The sequence below is a fragment of the Phoca vitulina genome, unplaced genomic scaffold, assembly GCF_004348235.1.
Source record: "Phoca vitulina isolate PV1807 unplaced genomic scaffold, GSC_HSeal_1.0 scaffold8, whole genome shotgun sequence".
NCBI classification, from domain to species: Eukaryota; Metazoa; Chordata; class Mammalia; order Carnivora; family Phocidae; genus Phoca; species Phoca vitulina.
Window position 1 is genome coordinate 47,194,867 of NW_022589711.1, and position 19,140 is coordinate 47,214,006.

The 19,140-nt window shown below is 37.5% G+C and overlaps 1 protein-coding gene across 1 annotated transcript in view; it reads right to left on the reverse strand.

Annotated features, from left to right (window-relative positions):
* The window catches only part of OSBPL11 (oxysterol binding protein like 11), a 98,250-nt gene continuing 79,110 nt past the window's right edge, over positions 1-19,140 (reverse strand). Inside the window, exons 11-13 of the mRNA XM_032406753.1 lie at positions 15,127-15,309; positions 5,313-5,466; positions 1-1,682 (exon numbers count right to left, since the gene is read on the reverse strand). Coding sequence (XP_032262644.1) covers positions 1,617-1,682; positions 5,313-5,466; positions 15,127-15,309 — 403 coding nt within the window. The 3' untranslated portion in view covers positions 1-1,616. The remainder of the gene's footprint in view (positions 1,683-5,312; positions 5,467-15,126; positions 15,310-19,140) is intronic.

Sequence of the window (19,140 nt, forward strand, 5' to 3'; positions counted from 1 at the left end):
TTGTTCTCTAGTTTTATTATTTGTCAATCTTCCCAACACATGAACTATAACTCATTTTGAGATTTTTTCAGTGCATTTCACAGCAAAAATGAACAAGGGAATCATTAAAATGGTTGTACATAAACCAGTTATTTTCTTATAATTTACAGTTTCTTGAAAAAATTGTTTTGCTGTTTTCATCCTATTAACCCCTTCAATAAAACACAATTTATCAGAGCACAAAGCTTAAACTTCTTATGATGATGCAAGAGATACAGCCACCTACATGGCTGATGAATAACAGGTATGTTACACACACTGATTGGAAGACCACATCAGAAGAAACAGAGTAAGGCACCACTCTTGGAAAATTAAGGTAGCTTGCAGTAACAAGTGTTGAGCACCATAAGTAGGTGCTCAATAAATACTTGAATGAATGATGAAAGCCATAATTAGCACTATCCTTTTAATTGCCAGCAATTCTTCAACCTCAATAAAATACTTATTTAAAAAAAAAAAAAGATTTGTACCTGAATACAACTTCCTGATAACTTTTTATTTCTTATTCTTTCTTCAGCATCTGAGTTTCCTTGAAAAGAGAACCATACCATACATGTACTCAGCCACATACATAACTTCTGAATTACTGACAAATATGAATAGCTGTTTTAAATTTGAGTGAACAGAGGTAAGATGAAGCATACTTATCCAGAGGGATAGCACATAATACTGGATATTAACCTACAAGTGAAAAAAAGGTAAGGAAAAAAGTAACAGTTTTATTCTTTAATGTCTGCTATGTTTTTTAATGCCTCAGTTCTTGAGAAAGGCCCAAATCTCATCATATTGACATGAACACATTTAAAAAAACTGTCTCTCGAGTGTAGTATTTAATAAAACTATGTATTGAAAAATGTTCTGAAATTTTTCAAGTCAATGTTGTTTTCAAGTATATTAAAATGCTCAGAAGAAAAAATTCTCCATGGTTATAATTCTAATCAATTTATAAATATACTTTTTAAAAGAGAGTTCCAACAGAGGTGGAAAATGGAGAAGCTCCTCAGACACAGGCACACAGTCTCGTTGAAGGAACAGAATGCCTTGTTACTACAACCTGGTTGATTTTTTTTTAACACTGATTTCAGGCACAATGGCTGAATCCACTTCTGGGTCATCGTCCTCCTCCTCTTAGTTTGTTTGTAAGAGTAGTGAATACTTCAGTTACTGACAGAAAGCAAAGCACAGACTCTGAAACAGACTTCACTTTTCACTGTAAAGAAATCAAAATCACTGAGTTCTCACTGTTGTGTGTATCTGCTGCCCCCATGCAAAAACAGGGGATTCAAACTTAACCTTAGGAGCAGGGACTGGATAAAAGATTAATCATCTAATAATTCCCGTGAAAGGTTTTCAGATGATATTGCTCGTGTCACAGGAACAGGTTGGTGAGAGGCCCATCGTGCTTCTTCAACACTTTGGTCTTGCTGCAGTTCTATGGTGCCTTAATAGGTACATTCGTGTTTAGCTAGATTCAGTCTGTGCAATCAGGAAGCAGGTCACTCAGTGCAATGACTCCGTTCTGGGAGGGTTTAGGGTAAACAGAGCAAGAAGTTCATTTGGTCGAGTCTTAGTGTGTATCACTCTGCTGGTTGTGCTGTTGGAATTATTTTCCAAAGGGGTTTATGGTAAACCCAGCTGTCTCCCTGAAACAAGTAGAAAAGTAAATTAAAGAACGATTCCTCTAGTATTTTCACAATTGGTAACCAAAACTAGAAGCAACACCTTCACTGAGATGGAATTCTACTCTCACATTTAAAAACAAGAATTTCTGTGACAGAAAAAAAAAAAAAAATCTCTGTGCTTAAGACATTAAGTAATGCTGGTGGTTTAGCTAGGATTAGGGGAGAAGTTCTGGTCTGGGGGCACCTAGTTGATGCCCAATGATCACTTTATTTGCAGAAGTCATTGGTAGCAATTCTGCCAGTTTTGCCAAGACACTGCAGACTGGCCTCACCCACAGCATGATGGGCACCAAGCAGGCGGAGCACAAAGAAATGGTCATCAAGGTACTAGCTGTTCTCACCACCTCAACTGGCATCTCTGGTATCTGAGTACTGTGTTCTAGTTCTTCCCTGATGCTACTCCCATTAGTTTTCCCTGGCTCCTGTGAACAGAAGGATACTGCAAGGAGATAAGGTTAGAGTCAGAGAATGAACTAGAAACAGGGGAAGACCAAGTGAGGAAAGAAACGCATGAAGCCACATACTGGGGCGCAGGACTTGACACAGATTGGAATGCAGTGTTCATAGACTAGGTGAAGTCAGTCAGATCTCAACCCGTCCTTAATGCATAGTTCCTTCAATTTATTTGTATTTAAAAATATTCTTAAAAATTTATACATATATATTTTATCTTGTTCCTAAAATGACTTAAGGCCGGTAATTACTTGGCTCCTAATGACAAGGACTCATTCTCTCCTTGACTGCGTTTTAGTTGGACTACTTTGAGCACTCTTCTTGACTAGACCTCATCCATGGCCTACTGAGCCCAATTTTAGCAAAGAATTCTGATAAGCCAGTTTACCAAGAACCACCCCCACCCCAAATCCTTGATTCTGAAACTCCTCTTCTCCCACCCTTGATATCTAATCAAGTTCCTCTCTCCCCACCCCCATCCTTGATATCTAACCAAGATTCTCTTTTCCACCCACTCCCTCACATTTCCACTTGTCCCTGTACTTGGAGTTGAGTTCAATCCCTCTTACAATAGTCCTGAATGAAGATTTCCTTGATGTTTTTAATAAGTGTCAAACTAATTTTTCTTTAATAATAGCAACCATTAGGGGCGCCTGGGTGACTCAGTCAGTTAAGTTGTATGCCTTCGGCTCAGGTCATGATCTCGGGTCCTGGGATCGAGCCCCATGTTAGGCTCCCTGCTCAGTGGGGAGTCTGCTGCTCCCCCCATGCTCGCTCCCTCTCTCAAATAAATAAAATCTTTAAAAAAATAATAGCAACCATTAGGTTGTTTTTCACCTGGTTGATAATTCTCAACTCCTATAGTACTGTTCTTTGAAAAAGATGTCACCTAATCACATCACTGAATGCTAGACTGGTAGTGGCTCTTAATAATATCTGTCCAAGAATAAATGACAAGTAGCAATTTTACATGTCATGTTATTAGCAAGAATCAGGGTGCCTATCTTTAAAAATTTCATTAATTGTACTTTTTATTTTATTTTATTTTTTTTAGATTTTATTTATTTATTTGAGAGACAGAGAATGAGAGACAGAGAGCATGAGAGGGAGGAGGGTCAGAGGGAGAAGCAGACTCCCTGCCGAGCAGGGAGCCCGATGCGGGACTCGATCCTGGGACTCCAGGATCATGACCTGAGCCAAAGGCAGTCACTTAACCAACTGAGCCACCCAGGCGCCCCTAATTGTACCTTTTTAAGATTTTATTTTTAAGGAATCTCTACACCCATCGTAGGCCTCAAACTCACAAGCCCGAGATCAAGAGTTGCATGCTCTACTGACTGAGCTAGCCAGGCGCCCCTATATCTTTTAGCCATTATAGCCCCTGCTCTTGACCCCCAGAGAGTTCACTTTTAATGATTTACAGAGCTCCTCCCTTAGAAATTCTCCTCCTAGAATCTACTCCTGGTATATCTGCTTTCTTTGAAATGAAAAAAATCCAAAGTTACCAGACTATAACTTTGAATAATAACTACAAAGTTTTATTTTTTCAGATAAAAGAGTAGATATGTACTTTTCCCTTTATTATTTCGATCCATGAAAATGGCCAGTATTTTTAATAGATACTCAATGATTAGAAAAATGAAGGTAATGAAGCTACTATAATAAACTATGGATTTTTAGGGTTAATAACTATGCAAAAATCAAGATCAAATTACTTTTTCAAATTCCTTCCTGATGGACCAATATTAAAATTCAGTGCGCTTCTTTAGACTTGGCTATCGACAAGAAAACTTTTCTTCTTTTTCTTTTCTATTTGTTTGTTTGTTTGTTTGTTTGTTTGTTTGACAGAGAGAGAGACACAGAGAGAGGGAACACAAGCAGGAGGAATGGGAGAGGGAGAAGCAGGCTCTCCACCCAGCAGGGAGCCCGATGCAGGGCTTGATCCCAGGACTCCGGGATCACGACCTGAGCCCAAGGCAGGTGCTTAACGACTGAGCCACCCAAGTGCCCCTTCTTTTCTCTTTTTTAAAAGATTTTATTTATTTATTTTTAGAGAGAGAAAAGAGCTAGCATCAGCAGGGGGGGTGGGCGGGGTTAGGGGCGGGCGGGGAGGGGCAGGGGGGAAGCAGACTAGCCACTGAGTAGGGAGCCCAATGCAGGACTCCATCCCAGGACCCTGGGACCATGACCTGAGCCACCCAGGAGCACCCCACTCCTTTTTTTCTCTTTAAGTAATCTCTCCACCCAATGTGGGCTGGAATTCACAACCCCAAGATCAAGGGTTGCATGCTCTTCTGACTGAACCAGCCAGGCACCCGTGACAAGAAAACTTTTCTTGGTATCAGCTCTGGTCCGCTATTCACCTTACTCTGAGTTCTACCAGAAAGTAATAAACAAAACAAAAATTTTTAAATTTAGATAAGACTCCAGAAATTATTTAGTCCAGCTGCAAAATCAGTGCATCAAAGTCTTCCACATAAGCCATGGTCTCATAAAGGACTAATGATGCATTACTATAAAATGTACTCCCTTATTATTATTGGATATTTTTGATTGTTGTACAGTTCCTTCCTATGCTAAGCTCAAAATTCCCGGTAGGATGGACCTACCTCAGGACTGCTATACAAACTGATAAAAAATTTCTACATGATAAAGCATACACATATCTGAAGAAGGTTACAACAAATGGTCCTAATTTTCGGTTTTCAAGGCAAAACACCCCACTTTATTCTTTTTTCCTTAAACATTGTAAAGATTCTAGCCACTTCACTACCCACTGTGTAGCTAATTAAGTTTCTCATGTCTCCCTCTAAAAGGTGGTCTCTGGAAGTGAACACAGAGTTTCAGTGTGGTTCAAAAGGTAATAAATTATAAATTGTATAATCTATTACTGTGATTGGAGATTGTTATAGCATTTTTGTTTCTGACCAATTTAATCCTAAAATCTACTTCATCTGAACTGCTACTAAACTATTTTACTTTGGCAAATTGTGAAAAGCTCATGAAAAAGTTCATGGTTAAGCTGGACTAGTTTCAGAAATAAAGATGTGTAAGTGATAACAATTCAATAAAGCCTAGTAAGCTAAAGTTCTCACTAAGTAGATAATGAGTTTTAGTCTGAAGACATGTAGGACAAACCTCTTTAATAAAATATTTGGTTTTCCACGGTGTGCCTGTTTCAGTTCGATGCCTTTCTTCAGTCCTCTGGCGTTCTTCCAGGGTGCGTTTATGCTCCGTGGCTTTATCAATTTCAGATTCCCTCAGAGAGTCTGTCACATTTTTCCACAATCGCCTATAATTAGAAAAACCACAAATCTTACAAGCATTCTTTTTTTTTTTTTTTTTAAGATTTTATTTATTTACTTGAGAGAGCACACAGAGGGAGAGGGAGAAACTGACCCCCGCTGAGCAAGGAGCCCGATGTGGGACTCGATCCCAGGACCCTGGGATCATGTAAGGCAGACACTTAACCGACTGAGCCCACCCAGGCAACCCACAAGCATTCTTTTAAAAAAGATAATTAAATAGAACTGATACCCTTGAAATTAACAGTTAATTTTAAAAAATTATGTTTCCTGAATCAGATATATGATTTTATGTTTATGAATTACAAGAACACGGAATATTATGGTGCTGATATTAATGTCCAAGATGCTGTTGCTTCTGCTTTTTCTTTTCAAATTAAAAATAATTTGTATTTCTGGGGCGCCTGGGTGGCTCAGTCGTTAAGCATCTGCCTTCGGCTCAGGTCATGATCCCAGGGTCCTGGGATTGGCCCCGCATCGGGCTCCGTGCTCTGCGGGAAGCCTGCTTCTCCCTCCATCACTCCCCCTGCTTGTGTTCCCTCTCTCGCTGTCAAATAAATAAATAAAATCTTTTAAACATAATAATAATTTGTATGTTTTTATTATGTTATGTTAGTCACCATACAGTACATCATTAGTTGTTTTTTTTTTTTTGCATTTTTTTCTATTTTATTATGTTATGTTAATCACCATACATTACATCATTAGTTTCTGATGTAGTGTTCCATGATTCATTGCGTATAACACCCAGGGCTCCATGCACTATGTGCCCTCCCTAAAACCCATCCCCCTACTCCGCTCCCCTCTAAAACCCTCAGTTTTTTTCCCAGAGTCCATAGTCTCTCATGGTTTGTCTCCCCTTCTGATTCCCCCCCACCTTCATTTTTCCCTTCCTTCTCCTAATGTCCTCCATGCTATTCCTTATGTTCCACAAGTAAGTGAAAACATATAATTGACTTTCTCTGCTTCACTTATTTCACTTAGCATAATCTCCTCCAGTTCAAAAGGGGAACCCTCTTACACTGTTGGTGGGAATGCAAGTTGGTATAGCCACTTTGGAAAAGTGTGGAGGTTCCTCAAAAAGTTAAAAATAGAGCTACCCTATGACCCAGCAATTGCACTACTGGGCATTTACCCCAAAGACACAGATGTAGTGAAAAGAGGCACCTGCACCCCAATGTTCATAGCAGCAATGTCCACAATAGCTAAACTGTGGAAGGAGCCGAGATGCCCTTCAACAGACAAATGGATAAAGAAGATGTGGTCCATATATACAATGGAATATTACTCAACCATCAGAAAGGATAAATAATTTGTATTTTACCAAGTAATAGAAAGATTTTTAAGAAACTCAGGAAATAATAAGCAAAAAGATAAATAAATTTTTTAAAAGCTGAAAGGTAAGAGAGACAACTTCTACTTCTGCACATGACAACATAATGGGGACCAGACTTAACCCTTCTGCCCTTAATCAGCTAGGAAACCAGCAAAATATATTGAAACAATGGCGCCTGCAGATGCTGAGCAAAAGGCAGCACAAGACAGTGATTCCTGAGACGTAGGGAAATAAATGAGGGGATTCCTATGGGTGCTCCGACTCACTGGCTAGAGTTTATAGGCACAGCAGGAGGAGGAAAGCTCAACTAACTCCAAGCAAAAGAAAACTGCCAAGACAACTCTTTGGGAGAAAGAACAGCCTGTTGAACAAATGGTGCTGGGACAAATGGATATCTACAAGCAAAAAGAGGACCTCAGACCCTTACCATATATGAAAACTTTTACAAGAACACATAGGAGAAAATCTTTTGAGTCTGGGTTAGGCAAAGATTTCTTAGGTACAACACCAAAACCATAATCCATAAAAGAAAACATCGATAATCTCATCTCAAAAAAATAAAAACCTATACTGAAAAAAACCCACTACGAAAATTTAAAAATGGGCAACAGACAAGGAGAAAATATTTGCAAAACACACATCCAATAAAGGATTTGTATTCAGAATTCACGAAGAACTGCAACCCAAGAAGAAGAAAATCACACATTTCACCAAAGAGGATAAACAAATGGGTAATTAATTAGCACTTGAAAATATGTTCAACATCATTAGTCATTTGGAATGTGAATTAAAACCATAATAAGACTATTTCATATGAACTAGAAGGGGTATAACGGGTATAAGGTAGGCAATAAAAATGTTGATAAGGACGTGGAGAACTGGAACACTTACACATTGCTGGCAGGAAAGTAAAATGGTGTAGCCATTTAGGAAAATAGTTTGGCAGTTTCCTGAAAAGTTAAATGTAAAACCTCCAGACAACCCAGCAATTACAATTTCAGATATTTACCCAGAGAAATGAAAACATATCCACCCAAACGATAATGTTCATAGTGGTATTAATCATCATAGTCCAAAACTGGCAATGTCCATCAACTGGTGAATGGATAGACAAAATGTGGTTCCATACAATGGAATACTATTGACCAATATAAAAAATGAACTATCGATACATATTATATCATAGATGAACCTCAAAAACATTATGCTAAGTGAAAGAAGCCAGGCACAAGATATCGATAACATATTTTATGATTCCATTTATCTGAAGTGTCCAGAAAAGGCAAATTGATAGGCAAAAAGTAGGTTCCCTGAGACTAGGGATAGGAATGGAATGGACATGACCTGTAAATGGGAATGAGGATCGTATGGGAGGATAAAGATTGTGAAACTGATTTATGGTGATGACTGCACTGCTCAAGAAAGTTGCTAAAAATTACTGAATTATACACTTGAAACAGGTGAGTTTTATAATATGTAAAATACATCTTGATAAAGTTTTTAAGTGGCAATTTTAGTATTAAAGTAGAATTCAAAGCAAGAACTATCGCGAGGTATAAAGAAGGTCATTTTATAATGATCAGGGTTCAGTGTATCAAGAGGACATACAATCCCAAATGTGTATGTCCCTAATACAGAGCTTCAAATAACATGAAAACTTAGAGAACTACAAAGAGAAATATGCAGTTACATTGGTAATTTCAGTAACTGATCTCAACTAATGGAACAAGTACACAGAAAATTAGTAACAACACAGAGTACTAGAAAAATACTATGAACCCACTTGAGCTAATTGATATTTATAGAATACCATCACCTAACATCAACAGAATACACATTCTTGTCAAGTGCACATGAAACATTTCCCAAGACAGAATGTATTCAGGGTCATAAAACAAATCTCAATAAATTTGAAGGACTGAAACCATACCAAGTATATCCTTTGGCCAAAATTAAGTTAAATTAAAAATGAATAATGGGAAGATGACTGGAAAATTTCCAAATATTTGGAAATTAAATAATACATTACTAAATAACTTCATGAGTCCAAAAAGAAATCACAAGGAAAATAAAAAAACACGTATCAAAAGTTCTAAAGTTGTGAGATATAGATAAAGCAGACTTAGAAATATATTAAATATTTATAGCAGGAAAGAAGAAAAATCAGCCTAATGAGGGGTCTAACTATGGTTGGCTGTCCATTTTTGTGAATAAATTTTTACTGTAACATAGTGGTATCTATCTATCCTTTCATTATCTGTGGCTGCTTTCATGCTTCAGTGGCAGAGCTGAGTAGTTGTGGTAGAGACTATCTGGCCTAATAGGCCTAAAATACTTACTCTCTGGCCTTTTATAGAAAAGTTCGCTGATCCCTGACCTAAGCTTCCCTTTTAAGAAACTAGAAAAAGGAAGAGCAAATGATGTACCAAGTAAGCGTAAAAGAGGAAATTACAAAAAGAGCAGAAGTCAATGAATAACAAAATAGAAATATAGACAAAAAGCAGTGAAACAAAAAGCTGGTTCTTTGAGTAAAATTAATAATCCTTTAATCCTTAATAAAAACCTTTAATCCCATTGATCAGGAAGAGAAAATATTACCAACATAGAGAATGAAAGTGGGGACATCACTACAGATCCTACACACATTAAAAGAAAAGGGAATATTATAAACTATACGCCAATAAATTTGACAACCTAGATGAATCAATTCCTTAAAAGACACAAACTACCAACCTTCACTCAAGAATAAAGACAACCTCAATATCCCTATAAAGATATTGAATTGTAGTTAAAAACTCCCTCAAAGAAAACAACAGACCAATATCCCCCATGAATGTAGACATAAAAAATCCTTAATAAAATTTTAGCAAAGAGAATACAACAGTATCTCTTAAACATTTGTCTGCTTTAATAGCAGCTGGATTCTTATAACTGTTTCTACATTCAATCTGTTCTGATATATTGTTTTAATTAAATTATATAAAGAAAGTCTAGGGATACCTGGGTGGCTCAGTGGGATAAGTGGCCGACTCTTGGTTTCTGCTCAGGTCATGATCTCAGGGTCCTGGGATCAAGCCCCACATCAGGCTCTGTGCTCAGTGTCTGCTTGAGATCCTCTCTCTCCCTCTCCCTCTGTCCCTTCCCCCACCTCACGTGCACTCTCTCTCTAAAATAAATAAATAAAATCTTTAGGAAAAAAAGAAGAATAACATAGACGAAGGAAATCCACAGAGAATAAATGGCAAAACTGGTGGCACACTCTCTCTAAAAAAAAAAAATAAATCTTAAGAAAATCTGGCCTCACACAGATACATAGTTGGAAAAGAGAATATTTTAACATATTTTTCAAGTAATTCAATTCTTTGGTATTATATTAAATTCAGCAGGTGGTAGTTTTTTATTCTTATTTATTTATTTATTTATTTATTTTATTTATTTAGAGCCTCTTAAGCAGGATCTGTGCTGTGCAGAACCCAATGTGGGACTCGATCTCATGACCCTGAGATAGTGACCTGAGCCGAAACCACGAGTTGGGACACTTAATCAACTGAGACACCCAGGAGCCCCAAGTGGTAGTTTTTTAAAGGCTGCCTGCAGTGTGGAAACCGAAAGATGTCAATGAATTTTTTTATACTGTACTACATGGAGATTCATTGTCTAACTGGCATCTTGACTGGGTTTTTTTTTTTTTAATTTAAATTTTAGGTAGTTAACACACAGTGCAATATTGGTTTCTGGAGTAGAATTCAGTGATTCATCACTTAAATACAATACCCAGTGCTCATCATAACAAATGCCCTCCTTAATACCCATCACCCATCTAGCTCACCCCCCACCAACCTTCCTCTATCAACCTTCAGTTTGTTCTGTATCTTTAAGAGTCTCTTATGGCATGTTTCCCTCTCTCCTTTTTTTTCTTTTTCCCCTTCCCATATGTTCATCTGTTTTCTTTCTTAAATTCCACATATGAGGGGCGCCTGCGTGGCTCAGTCGTTAATCATCTGCCTTAGGCTCAGGTCATGATCCCAGGGTCCTGGGATCAAGGCCCGTATCGGGCTCCCTGCTCGGCAGGAAGCCTGCTTTTCCCTCTCCCACCCCCCTTGCTTGTGTTCCTCTCTCACTGTGTGTCTCTCTGTCAAATAAATAAAATCTTAAAAAAAAAAAAATTCCACATGAGTGAGATCATATGGGATCTGTCTTTCTCTGACTGACTTATTTCACTTAGCGTAATACACTCTAGTTCTATCCACATCATTGCAAATGGCAAGATTTCATTTTTTTGATGGCTGAGTAATATTCCATTATATATATCACATCTTCTTTATCCATTCATCTTGACTGGATTTTTGAATGGATCTTGAATGATTTTGTAATATCACACATTGTTCACTTGAAAAATGATCTTTCAGATGTTGACATTTTATTATGTAATATAAAAAAAATCACATTCATTACTATCACCACCAATTTCATCAGAAAACCCTTTACTTGGGAAGCTTTCACACTCAGGTAGCAGATACAAGTTTTCCAAAATTCTGATTTTTGCCTTGAGCTTAAAGTTTTTCCAATTTAACTGAGATACAATTGACATACAGCACTGTTATGTAAGTTTAAGATGTACAGCATAATAACTTGACTTACATATACTGTGAAATAGCTACCACACTGAGTTTAGTTAACAGCCATCATTACATATAAATACAAAAGAAAAAAGTTTTTTCTCCCTTGTGATTAGAGTTCCTAGGATCTACTCTTTTAACAACTTTCAAATATACCACCAGCAATGTTAACTGTAGTCATCATATTGTACATTACATCCCCTAGTACTTGTTTATCTTACAACTAGAAGTTTGTACCTTTTGATCACCCTTATCCAATTCTTCTACTCCCCAACCCCCAACTCTGGTAACCTCAAATCTGATCTATTTTCCATGAGGTTTTTATTTTGCCTAGATTGTACATATAAGTAAGATCATACAGTATTTGTCTTTCTGACTTATTTCATTTAGCATAATACCCTCAAGGTCCATCCATGTCACAAATGGCAGGATTTCCTTCTTTTTTACGGTTGAATATAATTCTATTGTGTATATATACTACAACTTTTTTCTAAGTTAAAAAAAATTTTTTTAGTTACCTTGACCCCACACATGGGGCTCAAACTTATAACCCCAAGATCAAGAGTCGCATGCTCTTCCAACTCAGCCAGCCAGGCACCCTATATACTACATTTTCTTATCCATTCATCTTAAGACACTTAAGTTGTTTCCATCTATTTATTTATTTACTTTCCATTTTCTCTCCCTTCTTTTTATTTTTAAAACTTTTTTTCACTTTATTTATTTTTTCATCATGGTAAGTTTACTCTTTAAACCCCATCCTCTGTTTCTCCCAACCCTCACCACCTCCCCCTCTGGGAACCATCAGTTTGTTTTCTATAGTTAAGAGTCTGTTTTGTGGTTTGCTTCTCTTTTTCTCTCTCTCCATGTGTTTTGTTTGTTAAATTCCACATATAAATGAGATCATATGGTACTTGTCTTTCTCTGACTTATTTAGCTTAGCATTATAATCTCCAGTTCCATCCATGTCATTGCAAATGGCAACATTTCATTCTTTTTTATGGCTGAGTACTATTCCTCTGTGTGTGTGTGTGTGTGTGTGTGTGTGTGTGTGTCTGTCTGTACCACATCTTCTTTATCCATCCATCTATTGATGGACACTTGGGCTGCTTCCATAGTTTGGCTATTATAAATAATGCTGCTATAAACATACAGGGGCATGTATCCCTTTGAATTAGTGTTTTTGTATTTTGGGGTAAATAACCAGTAGTGCAATTACTGGATCATAGGATAGTTCTATTTTTAATTTTTTGAGGAACCTCCATACTGTTTTCCAAAGTGGCTGCACCAGTTTGCATTCCCACCAACAGTGTAAGAGGGTGTCTTTTTCTTCACATCCTCACCAACACTTGTTGTTTTATCAGTTCTTTATATATTTTGGATACTAACCCTTTATCGGAAATGTCGTTTGCAAATATCTTCTCCCATTCTGTAGGTTGCCTTTTAGTTTTGTTGTGCAGAAACTTTTTTTATTTTGATGTAGTCCCAATAGTCTATTTTTGCATTTATTTCCCTGACCTCAGGAGACATATCTAGAAAAATGTTGCTATAGCTGATGTCAGAGAAATTACTGCCTGTGCTCTCTCTTCTAGGATTTCTATGGTTTCAGGTTTCACATTTAGGTCAATCCTACATTGTTTCCATTTAAATTTTATTATCAGCAAAAAATACTGTCAATTGTTTTCCTTGAAGTGTCATGCTCATGTCATTCATTTATAAGAAAAATGTCTGCCCAATACTGAAATTAGAAGTCATGGTTTGCCAATCATTTTTTTTAATTAAAAAAAATTTTTTTTAAGTTTTTATTTATCTGAAAGAGAGAGAGAGAACACAAGCAGGGGAAGTGGCAGATGGAGAAGCAGGCTCCCCACTGAGCAGGGAGTCTGACGTGGGGCTCCATTCCAGGACCCTGGGATCATGACCTGAGCCCAAGGCAGACGCTTAACTGACTGAGCCACCCAGGTGCCCCGCCAATCATTCTTTTAAGCAGAAATATTGTTTATGAAAAGAGCAATTAGTTCAGCTTGTAACTCCAACAACTGCACAAGTGCTTTTCCTCCAGATAATCACCATACTTCTCAGTATCTACCACTGGTGCTTTATGTGTACTACCAATCTGTCATGTAGAATATTAAAAAGATGGGTACTCAATTGTACAGATTTAATAAAACTAACAATCTGTACTCATTTTTTTTCCTTTTTAAGATTTTTTATTGAGAGCAAGCGAGCGTGCACGAGCATGAGTGGGTGGGGCAGAGGGAGAGGGAGAGAGAATCTCAAGCAGACTCCATGCCAAGTGCCAGCCCAGCCCAACACTGGGCTCAGTCTCACGATCCTGAGATCATGACCTGAGCCAAAACCAAGAATTGGAGGCTCAACTATGCCACCCAGGTGCCCCGGTACTGCTTTTCAAAGGACATTAAAAACAAAAAAACATCTTAAAAAAATGCAAGTACATGGGCAGTGAAGACTACAATGACTGTGCAGTTGTGTGTCACTGCCTTGATTAGTGCTGAGACCAGCAGTGCTACCCACCACTGCTTATGGGCCACCAATGCAAGTGCCAACAGAGTGAAAGAGCAAATAACATCTTAGCATTATTATGAAAATAAAATTGAACTTGCAAACCTCCTGAAAATCTCAAGGACAGCTGGGGGTCCACAGACCAAACCTTAAGAACCTCTCCTTTTGAATCACTGTATTGGACACCCAAAACTAATCTCACGTTCTGTGTTAACTATACTGGAATTAAAATAAAAGAACATCTCCTTTCAGATAAATCCCTAGAAGAAAACTTCTCCCCAATCACTACTGTTTTGTTTCTTGATGTAATCTGACTCTTTGGTTAATGGGTATTTAATTCCTTTACACATACAATTATAAATGGTTTAGTTCTATTTATATCTTAAGATGTTTAATGCTTCCTTTTATTTCCCTTTTTCTTTTTTAAATTGATACAGCAATACTTCCACAAGATATAAAATTTAAACAGTTCAAAGGGGATTCTATGGGGCACCTGGGTGACTCAGTCAGTTAAGTGTCTGCCTTCAGCGCAGGTCATGATCCCAGAGTCCTGGGATCAAGTCCCATGTCAGGCTCCCTGCTTAGCGGGGAGTCTGCTTCTCCCCCTCTCTCTGTCCTTCCTCTCTGCTTGTTCTCTCTCTCTCTCAAATAAATAAATCTTTTAAAAAGGGGTGGGAAGGACTCTCTGAAAGGTTAAGTCTCTTTCCTATCCTAGATCCCAGTTCTCCTCTCTTGAAGCAACCACTATGAACACATCTAGGAAACTTCATAAATTGCCAAAATACCCTCTAGTGAGGTTGTACCAATTTATCTTCTAACCAGCAGTATGAAAATGCCTATTTGCTCATGTTTTCTCAAAAGAGGTATTATTTTAAAAACTAATTTATTGTTTAATTTATATTTCTTTGAATTCTAATTACATTGAATAATTTTTCATTCTTAGTGGGCACTTTTTTTCTACTTTTGAACTGCCTCTTTATGTTCTTTGCCCATTTTTCTGTTGAGGCATCTTTTTGTTAATAATTTGTAAGAGTTTTTATGATAAGGATTAGTAATCCTTTGACTGCAAACTGGTGAAGTGACTTGCCCAAGGCTGAAACTAGTGAAAAGACTTAGATTAAGATCCAGAGCTTCAGACTCTTTCCTGGATGGGTGTGAGGGTGACATACCTGGATTCAAATGGATCTTGCTTCTCCAGAGGTCTTACTCTTTTCTTTGTTACTGCCAATTTAGTCAGGTCCACATACTTTGTCTCTCCGTTGCTGTAAGTGAACTCAAGAACACTATTCCATTCGCCTTGCACTCTGCATACCACAGTATTGGTGATGTTGTGCTTTACTTCACCTGTAACCCTAGAAGCAGGTAAGAAATAAAAATATGCTCTAATAAGTGAAATTAGGCTTGTTTCTTAGTATTCTGAAACCTAAAAACATACTTTCTGAATTCTGTTTAAATTGGTTATATAGCTCACTTGAATTTGTCAGTGCCAAAGTCAGACTCTGTAAATCCCATGACAGCTTATTAGGTAATTTTTTCAAATAACGTCAACTTTAATCTTTTAGAAAGAATACTGGGACTCAAACTAGAGACTAAGTTACCATAAATGATCACAAAGTGTGATCTTTAAATGCTTGCTCCAAACAAAACTATAATATTAAAACTAAATAGAAATATGAAAAATATTAACATTTCTTTTGTATTACAGTTTTAAAATGTTACATTACAATTTAACGTTTTTAAAAAAACTAGTCCTATTTACTTAAAAGTTTGGAGTCCCTATATTTGAAGTTCTGGATATATCGATTCTGTACAAAATCACATAAGCCTAATCTTAAATTAAATATAGAAACCAGCTAAACCAGTAAGAGGTAGAAAAATTGAAAAAATAAATAAAAAAATTTAATATTCTCTTGCCAAGATAGAAAAATTAAAAGAGTACCGGTATACAAAAATTATCATCATCAACACAGAACTGCAAGAGAACTCAAACACTACTGTTGTTGAAAGTTTAATGAAGAGTAAGTTATCTGACTAGTTTATCAACAGACAGGATACAGCTCAAATGAAGATCGGAATAAACAGGTCTAATTTTTTTTTTTTAAGATTTTATTTATTTATTTGAGAGAGAGAAAGTGAGAGAGAGCACAAGAGGGGGGAGGGTCAAAGGGAGAAGCAGACTCCCTGCTGAGCAGGGAGCCCAATGTGGGGCTCGATCCTGGGACTCCAGGATCATGACCTGAGCTGAAGGCAGCCACTTAACCAACTGAGCCAGCCAGGTGCCCCCAGGTCTAATTATTTTTAATGAAGCATTTTGTGTTCACCATAGAACATAAATAACAACAGGGTCAGATAAGATAGAGGTCCAGAACTTAGAGAATAGTGGGCAAATGTTAGGGTCTAATCAGTGCGCCAGTGATTGTGGTTTATCCGGATTCCAAAGGCAATCCGACCAAAGCCCAGTGGTTCAGGCTACAGGAAGCCTAAGCAGTATTTGTCAGGTGTAAGCCAAGGGCCTAGGAACCGGAAAGACACAGTGAAATTTAGGGAGCCTATCCATCGTTATCAATCAGGAGAAGTTAATTAAAGGTCTGTAAACTCAGAACTCAAAGCAGAGATACAGGGGCCAATAAGTAAATGATCTATGAACCAGATTTTGGAGATTGAGGTAAGAGGGATTTGGAATCCAAAAGCAAACCAAACATCCAAAACCAAAAGTTATGTGTAATGACAGCTCACTGGACACAAAGAACACCATGGCTACAAGTCTGCTTGACTATAGTACAGATGGGAACTCAGTTATACTTCAAAGCATAGGAACTTAAATAATTCCACTCTGAAGGGTTTCTTGCCTATTTATGTTTCTAAATGCCACTACATAAGGATACCTGCAACAAATCCCTTTAAATTTTAATACCAGGAAACAGTTTGTCTCTCTTGAAAAAGTGATAGGCTTCCTTTATCAGACAATGAGAAATATGTTGAGCATCATGTTTCTTTTTTTTACTTTAACCTGAGTTGGAATTAAATTTTCTTTTCAGGTATAATCATTATCTAATCCCTTTTCCACTGCTATGATCATTATAATAATAGACTGTTTTTAACTGTTATATATGACATTTTTCCTAAAAGTCTTACAAATGGTTTCCAAAGATAGGGTGCTGGACTCTTAATACTACACGGAAAGCTTCTTGAAGGCAGAGGTAGTCTTTCTATACCGTACCGCCAGTATGCAGGAAAGTGTGTCACTTGGCACACAGTTCACATAATCTTAATATCATACCACTGGATAGATAGATAGATAGAGTGCTGCATCTATTTATCTATATTGATAATTCACACCTCGCTTTAGGATGACTTTATAAAATCATCATCATCCTAAAGTGAGTGTGGAAAATGGGACCAGGAGATAGACATGGACCTGAGGAATAAGTAGGCTCACCTGGCTGCAGCAGAGAGAGTTGTGGAAAATGAGGGAGTAAGGGAAGACAAGTGAAAGATAATATATTTATATCAAATGCAGACAGCAGATCATGTGTCTGCTCTGACTGCAGATAGCAGTAAAAAACTAGGCTGTCTGAGGAGGGAGGCACAGCCATTGATAAAGGCATGAAAGAAAGCCTTCATTATAACATTCTGTAAAATCAAAAAAGAAAAGATATCAAAAATGGAAAAGTCTGTTTCTAATAGGAATCTTTTAAATGAGAAATTAGATGAAACCACTGGTCTTAGGAGAGATCAATATGGAAAAATGTGGAAAGTTTAGAGTCAGCTAACAGTATCCGTCAAGAGTTATGGAAAGAGTGTATATGTGGATGCAAAGGAAAGACAGAGACTATGTTAGAGAAAAGGTAAGTACTTCTAAGTGACAGAAAAATCAAATGAGTGTGTCCTGTGGATAGGTAAAGGGTATGAAGGGGGAAAAGAAGCCAATTTAAGTAAGAAATTGAAATAAGCAAGAGAGCAAATACGATGACTGACCATTAACAAAAATGAGAATGTCTACTGAAAATTATTAGGGGTCTTCAAAAAGTCAAAATATGAAAACCAGGTATCAACCAATAAGGCTTTCAGAATACTGGTAGATGCCTCCTCTAGGAATCTAGCTGCCAAGGTGGAAGAAGCTTCAGTCATGCAGGAAGGCCACATGTGGGCCCTCTGAATGACAGTCCCAGCTGGGCTCTTGGTCCACAGCCAGATCTTTTGCCTTCTCCCACACGAGTGAGCTAACCCTGGATATCTAGTTCGGTCAGGCCCTTAGATGGCTGAAGCCTCAACCAACATGAAGGACATCATGTTAGAATCACCCAACTGAGCCTAGTCAGTCCACAAAACTGTGAGAGATAATAAATTGCTGTTTCAAACACTTATGTTTTAGAGTTTATTACTGGCAGTAAATATTATCCAAAGCTATCTTAGATGCCATCCTGTTAGTTAGTGCTTGAAGGGTCAACTCTGAAGGTCTAAGCAGTCTCCCTTCTTCTAATCTCTCTTCATTCCCTTTGCCCCCCAGTCCATTCTTCACCTGCCACTAGACAGGTCTTTTTAGAAATAAATACTTAAAATATATCATTTCCAGACACAAAATTGCTTAAGGTATTCTTGTCAAAAATGCATAACCTGAACCTAAAAAGAAAAAAAGACAAACCCAAACTGAGAAGCATTCTATAAAATTGACCTGTCATTGTCGTAAGAGACAAAGAAAGGCAATGGAAATATTCCAGAAGACTAAAGAGACATAACAATGACATGAATGCATGATCCTGGGTAGGAGAAAAAATAATGCCGATTATTGTGAAAACTGACAAAATTTAATATAGACTGTACATTAGGTAATATTAATTTAACATAATGTTAAATTTCTTGAATCTGACAACCATTCTGTGATTGTATAAGAGAATTTCCTTGTTCTTAGGAAATTCAGACTAAAATATTTTGTTTTTTAAAAAAGATTTATTTATTTGGGGGGGAGGGAGGGAGTGCACCTGCGTGCAAGTGCGGGGAGGGACAGAGGGAGAGGGAGAGAGAATCCTCAAGCAGACTCACTGCTGAGCAAGGAGCCTGACACGGGGCTCAAGCCCAGGACCCTGAAATCATGACCTGAGTCAAAATCAAGAGTCAGCTGCTTAACTGACTGAGCCACTCAGGTGCGCCCCCAGACTAAAATATTTTCAAGTGTCAGGAGG